Raw genomic sequence first — 17,377 nt, forward strand, 5'->3', positions numbered from 1 at the left:
TCACAGTATATCGTATATATGACAATTCCTTATGAGGACAAACCTGCAGTGCGGCTTCATCCGTGTACAAAGATGGCGACAGTTATCATAGGAGCCAATCAGAACCCTGCGTCACTAGCTCTAAATGCCGCCGATAGAGGCAGGTGCTGGCTGGGTTATACCTGTCCGGTATGGAGCAGTTTAAGCTCCTGAGCCCCCATCTATAAGCTGGGACCCTCAATAGGATATATCAATGAAGTTCAGGACAACCACTATAACAAGATCCGTACCTGAGAAAGTTGTCGGACAATTACAGGTCAGTTAAACCAAACATTCACAACTTTCTAAACAGCAAATCTGGCAAGTTATACACCAGTACAACCCGGTCACCAAGTTACAAGGCCAAGTGATCCGCTTCTAGGAAAGCTGGGTGATAACCAATATGGCCGCTATTACCGCTCCCCTGGGATAGCTCATTACAGTAGATTATTTTTACACCTTTCTTGCTCAAGTTTCCTCCCATCTCAACGTCCACACGGGTTCTGACCCCAAGCAGTTGCCAAGATGACATTTACTCTGTTTTCCAAAGCCAAGATGGGACGGCTCCAAACTTTGCAGTCAATAATTAACTGACAGGACAAATAAAGCTATCACTGGGCGATTATATACAAGGAAGGGGAAGTTACTGATAAGAAAGTCCCATGGGCGTTGTAATATAAAGTTTACAGTAACAGAGTGACCCACATTTTGGAGGAGGGTGAGTGTTAAAGGGGTATTCTCATTCCATTAAAGGGGATGTCACCTTCTGGATATCCCGTCATCTATAACCCGAAGGTACTCGACTCAGCCGGTGACGTCCACCGGTCTGGTGAAATAGACAATGTCGTGAGATTGCTGCAGCCCATCAGCAGCTGATCGACTGCAGCCTTCATAGTTATGTCCCTGCAGACGAACAGTGTTCATGTCACCAGACTGGCGGGGGATACAGGACTCAGCACAGCGGTGCCACTACGAGAGGCAAGAATTGATTTAATTTTTTTTTTTTTTTTATACTTTAAAACAGCCCCAGTAGTGGAAAATGTCTGTAAGTGATGGAATATTACTAGGACGTGATCAGTGGAGGCTGACCTGGGGGTCCCTTAAGGATCCCAAATCTTTCAATGTGTCCCCATCACGTTTCTCTAAATGATGGCACCCCGGTCTCTCAGCTGGGCAGTGTGTGGCCAGGAACATCGGTGCGGACGGAAAAAAGGAGATAAGGACTCGGGCACTGCACCAATAATGCGACCCCACCATTCTTAGGATTAGCCTGGCTGACAAAGGTTCCACCATCACTGACCCTCACGATAAGCCATCGCTTTATGCGATTGGAACATCCCTGTAACAATTTATTCATAGAGACCAAAATTATAGTAAAATTCTCTTAAAGGGGTTGGTCATTACTTTTCCATTTCTTGGGTACTGATGTCTGTGTTCCTCGCCTTCTGCCAGGAAAAATGACTTGACCCTCGCTGTAAGACACTGGCAGCAGTGCCGAGAAACGTAAGGAGTCTGGTTGGGCAATATGTGAAGCCCAAACCAAAATGTTACAAGTGCCGGATCTGCGACCCATCGCTTCTGGGCTCCTGAAAGCCACGCTCGTCTAGTTCCACCCAGGCTTCCATGTTACTGTATCCCTAGACCGAGGTGGCGCACAGCTCCGTTTGAATACATCACCATTTTCAAGATTTCTGCTTCCTGTCAGTGAACGCGACTAATATGAAATATGGTTCTGATCATGTATAGCTGCACAAATACATGGCTTCTTCAGAAGCCTAAAAGTAAAGACGGAATCTTCATTCACTAGCAGCAAGCAGGGGCAGGTAATCGTTGCAGATATCCTCTAGTGTCTACCCCTATAATGGCCCCAACATCGGCCGTGGTGAATGTACTCACTCCCAGAACTCTGTCACCGGGGAGGTGAAGTTGGTGGAGTTCACCGACAACCACATGGTCCTGTTCTTCCGAAACGTGTCCTCCACGCAGGTCGGGGTGTTCCACGGCTGGTGGCATAGGGCCCACGGCAGCTGACTTTGGAAAGACTGGAACAAGTAATAGACCCCCCAGGCCAGGATGACAATGTAGTAGACGTTGAGGAGAGACACGATGACGATAGAGGCGTATCCAATTCCTGGAGCAGAGGAAACACAAAGACAGCTCTAAGTACAGGAGATTGACATGGAGATACATTGTCTCTGCTGGACCTCTAGTACAGACCACTGGGCACGAGGTGACGCTACACGTAGCCTGCAGCATAATGGACTATTGTTACTCCACATAATGGCCGCATCCAACAGGACATCCACATGGAAGTGACCTCCAAAAGTGAGAAGTGCGAGAAGCAGCAGTGTCACAAGAGCAGAGTAAATGGGTACTTCCATGTCTGACATTTCGAGCTTATCCTAAAGCCACAGGTCTCACCTTTCTCAAGAACAAGGTCCAGGCTTGACTATTTCTGGATAGTGCTGTGCATACACGCATGTACCCCCATACATATACACAGACTGCCATCTATACAAACCCTATATATACACTATATACAGCATTATACACAAGAACACACTACAGTATATATTATATAACAGACACCATATATGCATCTACATACACAAACTTTCACACAACCTTTTCTTCCCTAATTGCATCTCTAATTTCCACATCCGTCCTTCTGCACTTTTCCTCTCATTTGTTGCCAGGTTTGTGTAAAGTTCTTTGTATTCTTTGTATACAGATTTATGGTGACGTCTTTATTCTGTGATTTGTGCTTTACGTCTCTCATAACATAACTTTGACAGTCCCGTCATCGTCTGGGGCCCCAGCTCTCAGCATATCAACCCCGACTAAGAAGCTGCAGACAGGACAGGCCCAGAATAGCCCCTGTAATGTGACAGCAGAGCTCTGCGCCCAGCCAGACCGGAGTTATCACATCTCACATCACTACTGTAATGTCCGCCGGATCTCACCGATCTGGAATCTAAATGTATGATGAGAATCTCTCATACCCCGAGTGCCAGCGTCATTATCCTGTACCCCGAGTGTCAGCGTCATTATCCTGCACCCCGAGTGTCAGCGTCATTATCCTGCACCCCGAGTGTCAGCGTCATTATCCTGCACCCCGAGTGCCAGCGTCATTATCCTGTACCCCGAGTGTCAGCATCATTATCCTGTACCCCGAGTGTCAGCATCATTATCCTGTACCCCGAGTGTCAGCATCATTATCCTGTACCCCGAGTGCCAGCGTCATTATCCTGTACCCCGAGTGCCAGCGTCATTATCCTGTACCCCGAGTGCCAGCGTCATTATCCTGTACCCCGAGTGCCAGCGTCATTATCCTGTACCCCGAGTGCCAGCGTCATTATCCTGTACCCCGAGTGTCAGCGTCATTATCCTGTACCTCGAGTGCCAGCGTCATTATCCTGCACCCCGAGTGTCAGCGTCATTATCCTGCACCCCGAGTGTCAGCGTCATAATCCTGCACCCCGAGTGTCAGCGTCATAATCCTGCACCCCGAGTGTCAGCGTCATAATCCTGTACCCCGAGTGTCAGTGTCATAATCCTGTACCCCGAGTATCAGTGTTGTTATCCTGCACCCTGAGGGTCAGCTTCACTCCCCTGCACCCCGAGTATCAGTGTCGCTTTATCTTTAGTGCAGGATTTTGCAGTCACATCATGGGGGTGAGGAGCAGAACAATGGCTGCCATCATTGCGGTACAAGGTGTTCCTACCTGTGAAGATTGGACAGATCTTCTCCCAGCAGGTGATTCCACCCTCCGATGTAAACTGTCCTAAAACAACCTCCAGGAAGAACACAGGTAACCCACCCCCAAACAGGAAGATGAAATACGGGATTAGAAAAGCACCTGTAACAAAAGCAACAGAATGGAGTCAGCAGATACCCGAGCTGCTTCAATAACCGGGAAGAAAAATTGCAAGAAATTATAATACTTTCAGATTTCCTTAACTAAGAAGAGACGGACATAAAACCAATGTCCCTATGATAACACTGAACTGCCAGAGCAAAGAGCCGCGAGGTGCCGAGCTGAAGACACAGCCTGTGAGCAGAGGTGCACGGCTAGTTACAGTCTAACGAGTCCTGAACCTTCGTATTCATTACACGACCAGGACAGATTCCTACTGAATGACAGCAAGCAGAGATCCTGAAAACATGGTGAATGCCTAAAGGAAGCATATTGGAAAATTGCCTAACTTGTCATAATACACTACACATTCTCAGTGCTTGCTTTCAGTGAATAGGAACCCACTGTGACCCAGTCCTACTCACACAGCTGCAGTTTGTTACAGTGTATCAGTGTAGGAAATGCTCTGTACATAAAGTACATCAACAGCTTTTTCTCATTTCATGGACTTGAAGCCAAGGTTGGGACAACACAGCAACTTTAGCAGCAACATAAGTCACATGGTCATGAGCACGTCGCTCAAAAAAATCCATTTGGCTCCCACTTTTTGTCCTATGCTTGTGGCAGTCGCAGCACCCGAGAGACCCAAATTCCCCCGGCTTACGCTGCGATGCAACCTGTGTCACGGCTAAAGTCGTCGTGTAGTCCCAGCCGAAAAAGCAACTGCACTGACACAATGGAACAAGCTTCAGCTGTGTGAGCAGCACGGGGTCTGATGGTCAGTTACATCAGTGGATACAATCAATACAGACAGCGAGGCCACAGTGTACGTGTAGGACCCGCGCTCACTCACCTCCGCCGTTCTTATAGCAGAGGTACGGGAACCTCCACACATTGCCCAGACCAATGAAGCCTCCGGCCACTGACAGCAGGAAGTCGATCTTGCTGGCCCACTTCTCCCTCTGCGGGGGCTTCCCATCCGCCTCATCCTCCGGTCGGGTCCCCGGACTCTTCCCTGGAAACGGCTTTAGGATGTCTTTGTGAAAGTCCTTCAGGTACTGCAGTTTTTCCTTGTTGGACATCTTTGTACCTAACAGATAAGCGGTGACAAGAACTGAGACATGAAGGGCACGAGAGCAGGCGACACCGAGGTCGGACCCCATCACCTCGTCCCCGCACCTCGGGCTTATGCTCCAGTCACAACCAAAGCTGCATTCAAAATGTGACACTGCAAAGGTGCAAATATGCATCACAGAAAAGTTAACTGATCTGACAACTTATATATAATTAGGCCAATCCCCCCATCAAGAACACATGCACACTTGTCCAAGCTGAGCACGTATATACACATGTATGGGGGAGTCAGCGGGAATGGCTGACATCTAAGGAAGGGGTATAGGATCCTTTTAGATAATTTTCATCTGAGCTCCCACAATGCACTGCTTCCTGGTAATAAGCTGCAGAATGGTGCACGCAGCTCTGGGTGTGAGTGGAGTACTAGGCTCCGGGAGCACGATGATATAGCGCACGTCTCGCTGCAACTTTGCTTTTGACTAATGCCAGAAGTCAATAAAGTGTTTGATTGAAAAGTGAATGTGGTTTCTGGAGTGGGCAAGACCCTCCTAGCATGAACACCCCCATCCCCTCCTGAAAGCCAGAGGCGAGGAGGCATCTGCTTGTCTGTGACTCACCCTCCATGTGTGACACGATGACTCAAGGAGTCTGTGCCCTCCATGCCCAGATAATGCCACAGGGGGCAGGGAACAGAGTAATTTTCCCAACGCCAACATTAACCCTTTCTCTGCTGTGACATAAGGGGATGAATGGTGCTCGCTCACTTCGTCCCAACTGGGCTTGAAAAGTGACAACTACTTTCGTTAGAATAGAATCTGCTCAGAGCGGTTGTCAGTCCCCTCTTCAGCCTCGACTTCAACCATCATACACGGAAGACTACACGGCACGCCGAGCTCTTCCTTCTGCTTTTTCCTATACTCAAATATCTACCAATTTCTCCTCAAGATGCAGATTATCCGTCAGATCTACCAGAATAATCTGTGGAACATTGGAAATAACTACACAAGAACGAACGCCGAGCGCCGCGGTGTAGGATCCAAAATCCGCTGCCGGTCGGGTCACCTGTAGACTCGAGCCCAGAGTTCTCCTGTGCGAGGCGGCTCTGCACCTGCACCTTCACATCTCCAGGGTCACAATTATCTTTTAATGATGTTTCTACACAAATAACCCAACAGCAAAAGAAATGTTCCTTAATTATGATTACATCGTTAAGTAATGAAAGGTTATCAGATCTGTTAACCCTTCTGCAGCCAGGGCTTGTATAATGAAGCTGATAACGGATACAGAGCCCCAATACACATTATAGGAGGAGGACTGACCGATCATGACATCACTGGTGGCATAAAGGGATAGAACCAGCGGCAAACATCACATCTTCCACAAAGCGTCAATTTATTGGGTGCTCTTTATAGCAGGGGTTAATACTCCGGTGTACGCCCTCTGCCATCATATTATATTGATAATACCTAATCTGTCTATGACAGCAGGCGGGACGGCGAATAGATAGCACCCAGGAGTCAACCGCCACATAGACTTTTTCTTGATATATCATGTCATTATACAGCTGCAATAAAGCAGAAGTTCATGAAAAGGAGAAATCCGACCCGTAACTAAAGAGCCGACAGCATCGCTTCATGCTGTGATGCTGCCGCGTGCGCCATCCCCGCACTGTGGCATCACCGCGTGCGCCATCCCCGCACTGTGGCATCACCGCGTGCGCCATCCCCGCACTGTGGCATCACCGCGTGCGCCATCCCCGCACTGTGACATCACCGCGTGCGCCATCCCCGCACTGTGACATCACCGCGTGCGCCATCCCCGCACTGTGACATCACCGCGTGCGCCATCCCCGCACTGTGACATCCCTGTGTGCATTATCCATGTACTGTGACATCACTGAGTTCATTATCCCCGTACTCTGACATCACTGTGTGTATTATCCCTGTACTGTGACATCACCGTGTGCATTATTATTGTGTGACATAACGAAAGTGCATAAATCTAGTGCTGTAAATTTAAAGGATTGTTCTGCAATCTAACAAAAATGTACATTTTAACATAGATCGTGTAGTTTTTGTAACCGCCTATGACTGTATATTGGCCCCTAGGTCCCTTTTAACAGCACAGTCTGAACTGTGACTAGTGAATGGGTAAAGAGTACACCGCCCTCTTAGACCTGCTCATTAGAAAAGCCTCAGATGCCCATGACGCGGCTCGCTGTGGTCCGTCCGGGCATCGCGCTCTACGTACAAACGTGAAACACGGATGCCTGAATTCAGCCTGCAGCCTCAGCTGATGACATGGACTGCCCCTTTAAAAATCATTAGGTTTTTCTAATATAGATACCATTTGGCATCATGGATAATCAATAATTTGACATATTTCTTTATGACTGAATAGACTTTAAATTGTTTTCTCTGCAAATATTGTATAAGGTGCAATAGGTTCAGATGACCTTTATGTATTTGTTATTTATCTCGCTCCTCTCTGCATTCTTCTCTTTAGCTCTTCCCTTTTCCTCCCACTTTTCTTGCTACATATACCATTTCTCCCTGTACCTCCTTGTGCGCATTGTAACCCTTCCCTTTAAAAATTAATAAAAATAGTTTGAAGAAAATTTACATTTCTGCCTTACTCTTCTGAGAGCTAATCGGTGTGAATGGCCAAATTACCACTCATTTCCATGGACACAAAATCTTGAACATCAACCAATAAGATCCCATCTTTCATTTCCTAACCTGCATTTGGAAAATGAGAGCTGGAATCTGATTGGTTGCTATTGGCAACACCTCAGCAACAGCAGGTGACCTCCCTGAGGCCTAGTCGATCATGTAAACTCCTATGGCCACAGCTTTGTGTGCATTTTAGTCATTGGTAAAGGGCCAAACTCATCCCCAGAGGTCAGAGATTGTCCCCGGAACTCGCTGAATAAGTGCTAATCATTTTATCCAATAATTATGTAAAGTCTAATGGAAATTTCCAGCGGTGAGCGCAGACAAGCCGCACGTACGGCGGACACACAGAAACCACTTCCCGTTTCTATCTGACATCAGCTGATATTTTATTGGCATTTTTCTTTCATGATGACAAAATAAGAACCGTAAACCCTAGTAAGAGGAAGTGGCGGCTGGGGTGAAAGGTGACACGGCGACACTTGGTGTGGCCTTTACTTAAAGGGGCACACTACAGAAATCACATTTCCTGTTTTCATGTGAAAAAAAAAGTAGATAAAGAAGTTCTGCAGCTTCTGCACAGACTTTGTTTCCATACTCTGCTTGTTGTCAGTAAATGGAAATGTTCTTCTTTATAACCCAGAGAAAATACAGTTGGAACAAACCCTCTGCTGTGTGAAGTAGAAAACGCTTCATTCACCAGCAGCAAGAGGAGACATTGAGGGGGGGATGAAGAATCGTTTCAGAACTTTTCATTTTTCAATGATTATTAAGCATTCCTCGGTTAGATGAATCCGCCGCCGCGGCGATGGAATAAACTGTTCTCTGTGTGGGAGCCATGATTGAAAATGGCAATGAGTGGGAGCGCGCTGCGGTTTCCATGACAGCGGATGCTCTGGTCGCACCTGTTGTCGCCAATACACAGACTTAAACATAACAATAAAAACGTAAAGCAGCCGATGACAGACGGCGAGCTGTGGGGAGCGTCACCGCCATTATGGCGTTATTGCTTCCTCATCCCTCCCGTACATGGCTCCTGCTGGGGAGAGACGAGCATCTAATGGATCCTCTCATCGTCATCGCATCTTCCTACCTCAAAGTCATAGACAAATTGGCGCATATATAATAGATTAGAAAATTATCGTCAGAAACTGCACAAAATATCCACTGGGCCAACATTTTTGGATGAGAATGGGGCCGATTTTTATGCGCCAGTGTGAGCGAACCCTTAGAGGCAGGCGCTAGCTGTGTAACACAGCCGACCTCCGACGTGTGTGGCAGGGACGGATGGTGGGAAGGGTGTGAACTCCTGGGGCTAAATGGTGGATCAGGTGGAAGTTCCCACTTCAATTAATAACGACTGGTGACAACCAAAGGCACATTGTGACAATTGTGTATTACGGAAGCCTTTCCAAAATGTGGCTCCAGCTGAGCCTTATCCCAAACTGTAAATCAAGAAGGGATCACGTAAAAACGGCGTCCGGACACCATTACCACTCACATGAATTCTATGGCTTCATTCAGATGTGTATTTTTTTGCACATGGACCATATGTTACCCAATTTTAGTCCGTTTGTCCATTTTTACCATCAGTACCACATCGGTTATTCTCATATGCAAAAAAATTAAAAAAAAATAAAATTCCAAGCTTCACCTACACAGTAAGAAGGACGGCACTCAGATGACCGCTGGATAAACGAATCACATCCCTTCCTTCATTTTCTTTTCTGCGCTGGGAAAATGAGAGCTAGAATCTGATTGGTTGATATAGTCAGCCAATACCAATGTGAATATACTGTACTATGGGTCTCATGAACCAATCAAATGCCTCCTTTCATTTTCAGACCTGCAGTAGAAAAATGAGATCTGAAATCTGATTGGTTGCTATGGATAGCACCTTAGCTGCAGACGTTTTCATACTTGAGGCCTAGTCGATCTAGTAAACTCCACGACCACAACTATATTTATAATGTGATCGATGATAAAGGGCCGAACAGGTCCCCAAAGATCAGTCAGTCATTGTCCCCCAAAGTCACTTAATAATAATGAATTAATTTGTATGGTTCATTGTAAACTCTAATGAAAAGTTTTATCATAGACCCATTGATTTCTATTTTTACAAACATTGCGATAGACGGAAAAAAAAAAAATTCGGAGAATTGAATATCCCCATTGACTATAATGGGTATATATACACACTACATATATTCAGCGCAGGCAGCAAGAATCGTGTATGTACATAATCCGTACACTGTACCACAGGAGGCAGCAAGGCCGACTGACACTTAAAGGGACGCTTCGGTAATGAGCGAATTTTTAGGATTTCTAATTATTTTGGAGGAAAATCACTTTGAAACTCTGTACTAAATACTTCTTGGCCCAAATATGTCGCTGCTCTTACTGAGCAGATCACGCTGGAGCGAGCGGCCGACACACCTTGTTCTCCGCGCTCCTGCATGGATTTGGTTGCGTCCACAACATTTACATGCACTTGGTTTGAACTGAAATCTACAGGTAAAATATCATTACATCACTGTGAGTTGTGCCACACTGATGTAGCAAATCGAGGGGGGGGGGGGGGGGGTTGCAGATACAACTTTGCAATTATCACAAAATTGCTCACATGACCAACTATAATAATTGGGATAATTGCAAAGTTGTGCTTAGAAGCTCAGCTCTGCTACATTGGTGCAATAGCAATGATATACAACTCTACCATAACCACCATAGTAAAGCAATACACAGATACTTCATGATCAGTACACAATTTTGCATCTGGACGCTGGACGCAGATGCAGCAGAGCCCAGTACAGCATTTGGTACCGTTCATGTTACTTAGCACAGTAAACCTATGCAGCCCAAAGGGTTAAATGACAGATCCAACTCTGCTACATCTACTCTGCTACAGAGCTGAGGGCAAAGTCCAATCATTTGGCAGCACTGACATCAAATTCCTGGTATGAGGAGAACCATAACACTTCACTAATCAAGAGCCAAGTTAAAAAATCACTTCAGACTATGCTCCCGCTATGAATATACTAAGGGCCGCCGTCATGGCATTACTGCCCTTACTGGCGTATGGGGCCCGGCAAGCAGAGGGGGCCCATAGCAGGCCCCCTCTCTTCTGCTCACTGGGCCCCAACGGCAGGATTCTGCCGCTTCACTAACTGATTGGTCGTTCGCATCCTCAGACGCACGATTAGTTAAAATCTGTTGCCATGTGGGAGATTCTTCCTTCATGGTAAAAGTTAACAGCCACCAGCCAATCACAGGCCAGCAGTTGACGTCACTGTCATACGCCGGAATGACGATTTAAATACTATGACTCTGGGGTGCGTTATATTGCTATACTATTATATATGACTATGGGGTGCATTATACTATTAAATATGACTATGGGGTACATTATAGAATTATGGATGACTATGGAGGCAATATGGAGAGACAAGTGGGGTCCAGAAAATGGGACATTATTACTGTAGGGGCTAATTAAAGGATATTATTTTTTTAGGATACTGTTTTCAGTGTGGGGGAAGAGAGGTCCTGACACTGAGCAGGGCGACACGGTCGCTTTTTAATTCATCTGGCATACTGTAGAGGTTGGTGAAAAATTGGGGAATGTGCTCTAGATAACTGTGTTCTATTTTGCAGAGACGAATCCTGGCTGGAAGAAGTGATGGCAGTCTGTGCTGGATGAAGATGAAAATCAAAGATGAAGGACTTCAAATAGAGACCTCATCGGTGAGTCAGTGTGTTACCTGTACACCGACTCTATACACTGTATGCTATATACAGAGATCCTGTGTACAATGTCACTGGAGATACTAGTAATAACCTGTACACTGACACTATATACAGAGCGCCTATGTATAATGTCAGTGGTGATCACTGTATTACCCGTACACTGACACTATATACAGAGCTCCTGTGTATAATGTCACTGGTGATCACTATATTATCTATTATTATTAATTTATATAGCGCCATTAATTCCATGGTGCTGTACATGAGAAGGGGTTACATACAAAGTTATAGATATCGTAAACAATAAACAAATTTACAATGACAGACTGGTACAGAGGGGAGAGGACCTGGTCCTTACGGACTTATTCTATTATCTGTACACTATATACAGAGCTCCGGTGTATAATGTCAGGTGATGACTCTATTGCCTGTTCACTGACACTATATACAGAGCTCCTGTGTATAATATCACTGGTGTTCACTGTATTACCTGTACACTGACCCTATATATAAAGCTCCTGTGTATAATGGCATTTTTGGTAAAATTAGTATTGTGGGTTTTTTTCTATTAATGATCAGTACTGTAGTATTTGGTCACTATGTGGTAGTAATATGTGGCCCGGCCATGGTGTGGCAGCATTTGTTCTTTGTATGTGGTATTATTCAGTCACTATGTGGTAGTAATATGTGATATGGTCATGGTGTGGTGATATTTGTGCCTTGTAAGTGGTATTATGTGGTCACTATGTGGTGGTGATATGTGGTCTAGTCATGATGTGGTGGTATCTGTTCCCTGTATGTGGTATTATTTGGTCAGTATGTGGTTGTAATATGTGGTCCGGCCATGGTGTGACAGTATTTGTCCCTTGTATATGGCATTATTGTTCATTTAAAAAAATGTATGCGACACATTCCCTTAAAGGAACAAATAAAAATATACCTAAAAAGAGTATTGGATATTTTAACAAATATCTAATAGGTTAGAGCAGAGTAGGGCATGGCCAAAAGAGTCTACCTAGTGTTGGCAGCTTTAAAAAAAAAAAAAATCTTTTAGCCAAAACAAAAGCTGCTGGCTATGTCTGTGATCTGGTGTTAGATGGGAACTGATAATGTGTGATTGATGAGGACGTGGTCAGAAGTGGAGTTTTTCTATGAGTGGGACCATCGGTGAGCCTGAGAAAGGTTTGAAGTTTGGAGGCTGAGCTGGGGTGGAGCCTGGGCAGATTCTCAAGGGGGTCTGAAAATTTTGCAAGTATGGGGTCCTGAAATTCCTGGTGGCACCCCTGAATATACCAGTGCACTGATCTAGCAGATCTGGTTGTGTTGAGACTACATCATTCTTGATTAACAAGACTTTGTTGAACTACCGTACTAAAAAGTTGTGCCAAATTACAAATTCAGTTCTACTGTCAGACACCCAGTGTCATCTCTCTGGGGAAAGTATCTCCTGTTGAAAAGCCTGTAATGCTTAATGCAAGATATAATCATCCGCAATGCTGTGGAACTACAAATCTCAGCAATAATTAATAGTCTTTGAGAGACCTAGTAATCTGGGACTAGTAGTTGGGATTCCGAGACTCACAGATGCCCAACCTGTAACCCGTTATACTGAGATTCTGCCAGTGACAGCTGTGAATAAACGCGATACATGATATTATACCACTGTGCTACGTGATATTATTACAGGAGAGATCACTCTAGGTTATGCAATTATACACTGTATATCACGCTATAACAACAAGTAACACTTTGAGATATTATATTACAAGATGGTATTAGATTATCTATTACATATGTTATTTGCACATTATGTCACTGTTTATGCCATAACTGTACGTGACATCACTACACATTATATAGTTTATTACTAGGTCATATCACTGTGTTATGGTATATATACTATATACCATTATTACTACACTTCATTATTACACGCACACTAGACTGATACGTTATATTATTACACATTCACTATGAAATATTTATACACCATTTTATTACACCTGTCATTATATTATTGCAGGCGGCAGCGGAGCTCCTCTCCATTCAGCAGATGGGCATCGCGTTATGTATGAATGGCGTGTGTGACTGAGAGGGCGGCAGGTTATCAGCAGATTATATACCGGTATGTATGTCTATGTATATTAGGATCCTACACGTTGTATACATATAGACACCAGGGAAACGCCGCTGTACTCGGGCTCCATTGTTATAGATGGCTGATTTACAGCACATTTCGCCACTTCTCTCAGCAGACACGCACCAGTGAACTGCACCAGATACAGCAGATTACTGGACACAATATGATTATTACTAATGTACTTGACCAAGAGGAAAAGGAAGAGCAGGTTATATCAGCAGGAGATGCCTGGAGTCTACAGCAAAGAGGACGTTACTGCAGGTTACTCGTGACTATGGATGATGGGTGCAGCGGCTCCTGTGTGTTGGATGATGGGTGCAGTTAGTTCCTCTGTGTTGGATGATGATGGGCGCAGCGGCTCCTGTGTGTTGGATGATGATGGGCGCAGCGGCTCCTGTGTGTTGGATGATGATGGGCGCAGCGGCTCCTGTGTGTTGGATGATGATGGGCGCAGCGGCTCCTGTGTGTTGGATGATGATGGGCGCAGCGGCTCCTGTGTGTTGGATGATGATGGGCGCAGCGGCTCCTGTGTGTTGGATGATGATGGGCGCAGCGGCTCCTGTGTGTTGGATGATGATGGGCGCAGCGGCTCCTGTGTGTTGGATGATGATGGGCGCAGCGGCTCCTGTGTGTTGGATGATGATGGGCGCAGCGGCTCCTGTGTGTTGGATGATGATGGGCGCAGCGGCTCCTGTGTGTTGGATGATGATGGGCGCAGCGGCTCCTGTGTGTTGGATGATGATGGGTGCAGTTAGTTCCTCTGTGTTGGATGATGGGCGCAGCGGCTCCTGTGTGCTGGATGATGGGTGCAGGGGCTCCTGTGTGCTGGATGATGGGCGCAGCGGCTCCTGTGTGCTGGATGATGGGTGCAGGGGCTCCTGTGTGCTGGATGATGGGCGCAGCGGCTCCTGTGTGTTGGATGATGGGTGCAGGGGCTCCTGTGTGCTGGATGATGGGCGCAGCGGCTCCTGTGTGCTGGATGATGGGCGCAGGGGCTCCTGTGTGCTGGATGATGGGCGCAGGGGCTCCTGTGTGCTGGATGATGGGCGCAGGGGCTCCTGTGTGCTGGATGATGGGCGCAGGGGCTCCTGTGTGCTGGATGATGGGCGCAGGGGCTCCTGTGTGCTGGATGATGGGCGCAGGGGCTCCTGTGTGCTGGATGATGGGCGCAGGGGCTCCTGTGTGCTGGATGATGGGCGCAGGGGCTCCTGTGTGCTGGATGATGGGCGCAGGGGCTCCTGTGTGCTGGATGATGGGCGCAGCGGCTCCTGTGTGTTGGATGATGATGGGCGCAGCGGCTCCTGTGTGTTGGATGATGATGGGTGCAGTTAGTTCCTCTGTGTTGGATGATGGGCGCAGCGGCTCCTGTGTGCTGGATGATGGGTGCAGGGGCTCCTGTGTGCTGGATGATGGGCGCAGCGGCTCCTGTGTGCTGGATGATGGGTGCAGGGGCTCCTGTGTGCTGGATGATGGGCGCAGCGGCTCCTGTGTGTTGGATGATGGGTGCAGGGGCTCCTGTGTGCTGGATGATGGGCGCAGCGGCTCCTGTGTGCTGGATGATGGGCGCAGGGGCTCCTGTGTGCTGGATGATGGGCGCAGGGGCTCCTGTGTGTTGGATGATGATGGGCGCAGCGGCTCCTGTGTGTTGGATGATGATGGGTGCAGTTAGTTCCTCTGTGTTGGATGATGGGCGCAGCGGCTCCTGTGTGCTGGATGATGGGTGCAGGGGCTCCTGTGTGCTGGATGATGGGCGCAGCGGCTCCTGTGTGCTGGATGATGGGTGCAGGGGCTCCTGTGTGCTGGATGATGGGCGCAGCGGCTCCTGTGTGCTGGATGATGGGTGCAGGGGCTCCTGTGTGCTGGATGATGGGCGCAGCGGCTCCTGTGTGCTGGATGATGGGCGCAGGGGCTCCTGTGTGCTGGATGATGGGCGCAGGGGCTCCTGGATGATGGGCGCAGGGGCTCCTGTGTGCTGGATGATGGGTGCAGGGGCTCCTGGATGATGGGCGCAGGGGCTCCTGTGTGCTGGATGATGGGCGCAGGGGCTCCTGTGTGCTGGATGATGGGCGCAGGGGCTCCTGTGTGCTGGATGATGGGCGCAGGGGCTCCTGTGTGCTGGATGATGGGCGCAGGGGCTCCTGGATGATGGGCGCAGGGGCTCCTGTGTGCTGGATGATGGGCGCAGGGGCTCCTGTGTGCTGGATGATGGGTGTAGCACACCGTGTACAGTGAGCGGCAGGCAGCCCCGGGCTCAGCATCACCAGCCGCTGGTCTGACACTCACCTGGGGTCTCCGTGCTCCAGCTCCAGGGTCGGTGCGGATCTCGCCGGCTCCAGTCTGCTCCCGGGAGCTGCTCAGTGATCACTGGATGGAGACTCCGGGCTCAGAACTGATGACAGCGCGCGGCTCATGGTGGAAAATCACCGGCTCCTCCACACGCCGGGGGCGGGGCCTGACCAGAGAGGCGGGGCCATACCGACAGGGGGCGGGGCTTAAGTGTGAGAAGGAATAGAACACGTGCAGAGGAAAACAAAGGAGGAAAGAGAGAAGGAAGGAGAGGATAGAAAAGGGGAGAAAGAAGGAGAGGGGAGAGATAAAGAGGTAGAGAAAGAGGATAGAAAGGGAGAGAGAAGGAAGGACTTCTATAGCCCCATCCTGGATCTGCCCCCATCCACCTTTCCTACAGTCCCTTCCCAACATCCCTTTAGTCCCTATTCCCTTTTGTGCTCTTGCTTTGGCAAAACTAATGTGTATTTAGTCCTGCCAATAAAGCTTCATTAAATTTGAAGTTGCGAGAGAGAGAAAGAAGGCTAGAAAACAAAGGAGAGGGGAGAGAGAAAGAAACAAACAAGACCGGAGGAATTGTAGCGATGGGTGGATCGGCCGATGATGTCGTTTCCTCTCGATCTTCGCTCTTAGGGTGTGTGCACACGTTGCGGATTCTGCTGCGGTGTTCTGTACCATACAAGTCAATGCAAATTTTAAATCCGCAGCAGGTCACTTCTTTGTGCGGATTCCGCAGCGGTTTGGCACCTGCTCCATGATCAGGTGTCAAACCGCAGGGCAAAACCGCAGGCAAATCCACAGATAGAACGCAGGTCTTTTGAGCTGCGGATTTACCTGCGACTTTAGACAAAAATCCGCAGCAGATTCCGCAACGTCTGCACACACCCTTAGGCTGTGTGCCCACGTTGCGTTTTTTTAAGCGTTTCCGCCGCTTTTCTCCCGCAGTGGAATCGCTTAGAAAACGCTAATAAAACGCATCCCATGCAATCCTATGGGATGCCGCAGTTGTGCCCACACAGCGGATTTTACCGCTGCAGAATCGCATAGCAGTAAAATCTGCAGCATGTTCACTATTTCTGTGGAATCGCGGTGATTCCGCCACCATAGGATTGAAATGAAACGCTCACTTTATGCATGTGGCTATGCGCTTCATGTGTGGATGGTACCCAGGGTCTGGAGGAGAGGAGACTGTCCTCCAGGCCCTGAGTATCATATCCCTGTAAAAAATAGAATAAAAATAAAAACTTGTGATATACCCACCCTCTGATGGCCCCCGGACTTCTCCCGCCTCTCAGCCACGCCGCCAGCATCTTCCGGTCCCAGGGATGCATTGCGTGAATCACTCCAGATGACAGCACGGTCGCGTGACCTCTACATCATCTCCGGTGATTCTCGCAATGCATCCCTGGGACCGGAAGATGCTGGCGGCGTGGCTGAGAGGCGGGAGAAGTCCGGGGGCCATCAGAGGGTGAGTATATCCCTATTTTTTTTTTATTATTTTTTACATTCTATCTTTTACTATTGATGCCGCATGCGTTTTACCCGCGGCAGGGACTTGCAGAGATGCTGCAGACATTTCCACAGCA

At 47.8% G+C, this 17,377-nt stretch overlaps 1 protein-coding gene across 1 annotated transcript in view; it reads right to left on the reverse strand.

Moving 5' to 3' along the window:
* SLC6A6 (solute carrier family 6 member 6) overlaps nucleotides 1–15,923 on the reverse strand; it is a 39,560-nt gene extending 23,637 nt beyond the window's left edge. Inside the window, exons 1-4 of the mRNA XM_073574997.1 lie at nucleotides 15,789–15,923; nucleotides 4,729–4,965; nucleotides 3,744–3,878; nucleotides 1,915–2,149 (exon numbers count right to left, since the gene is read on the reverse strand). Coding sequence (XP_073431098.1) covers nucleotides 1,915–2,149; nucleotides 3,744–3,878; nucleotides 4,729–4,957 — 599 coding nt within the window. The 5' untranslated portion in view covers nucleotides 4,958–4,965; nucleotides 15,789–15,923. The remainder of the gene's footprint in view (nucleotides 1–1,914; nucleotides 2,150–3,743; nucleotides 3,879–4,728; nucleotides 4,966–15,788) is intronic.
* Nucleotides 15,924–17,377: the final 1,454 nt, after the last annotated feature.

This window comes from Dendrobates tinctorius, unplaced genomic scaffold, assembly GCF_039654945.1.
Source record: "Dendrobates tinctorius isolate UK_male_01 unplaced genomic scaffold, ASM3965494v1 ptg000041l, whole genome shotgun sequence".
NCBI classification, from domain to species: domain Eukaryota; kingdom Metazoa; phylum Chordata; class Amphibia; order Anura; family Dendrobatidae; genus Dendrobates; species Dendrobates tinctorius.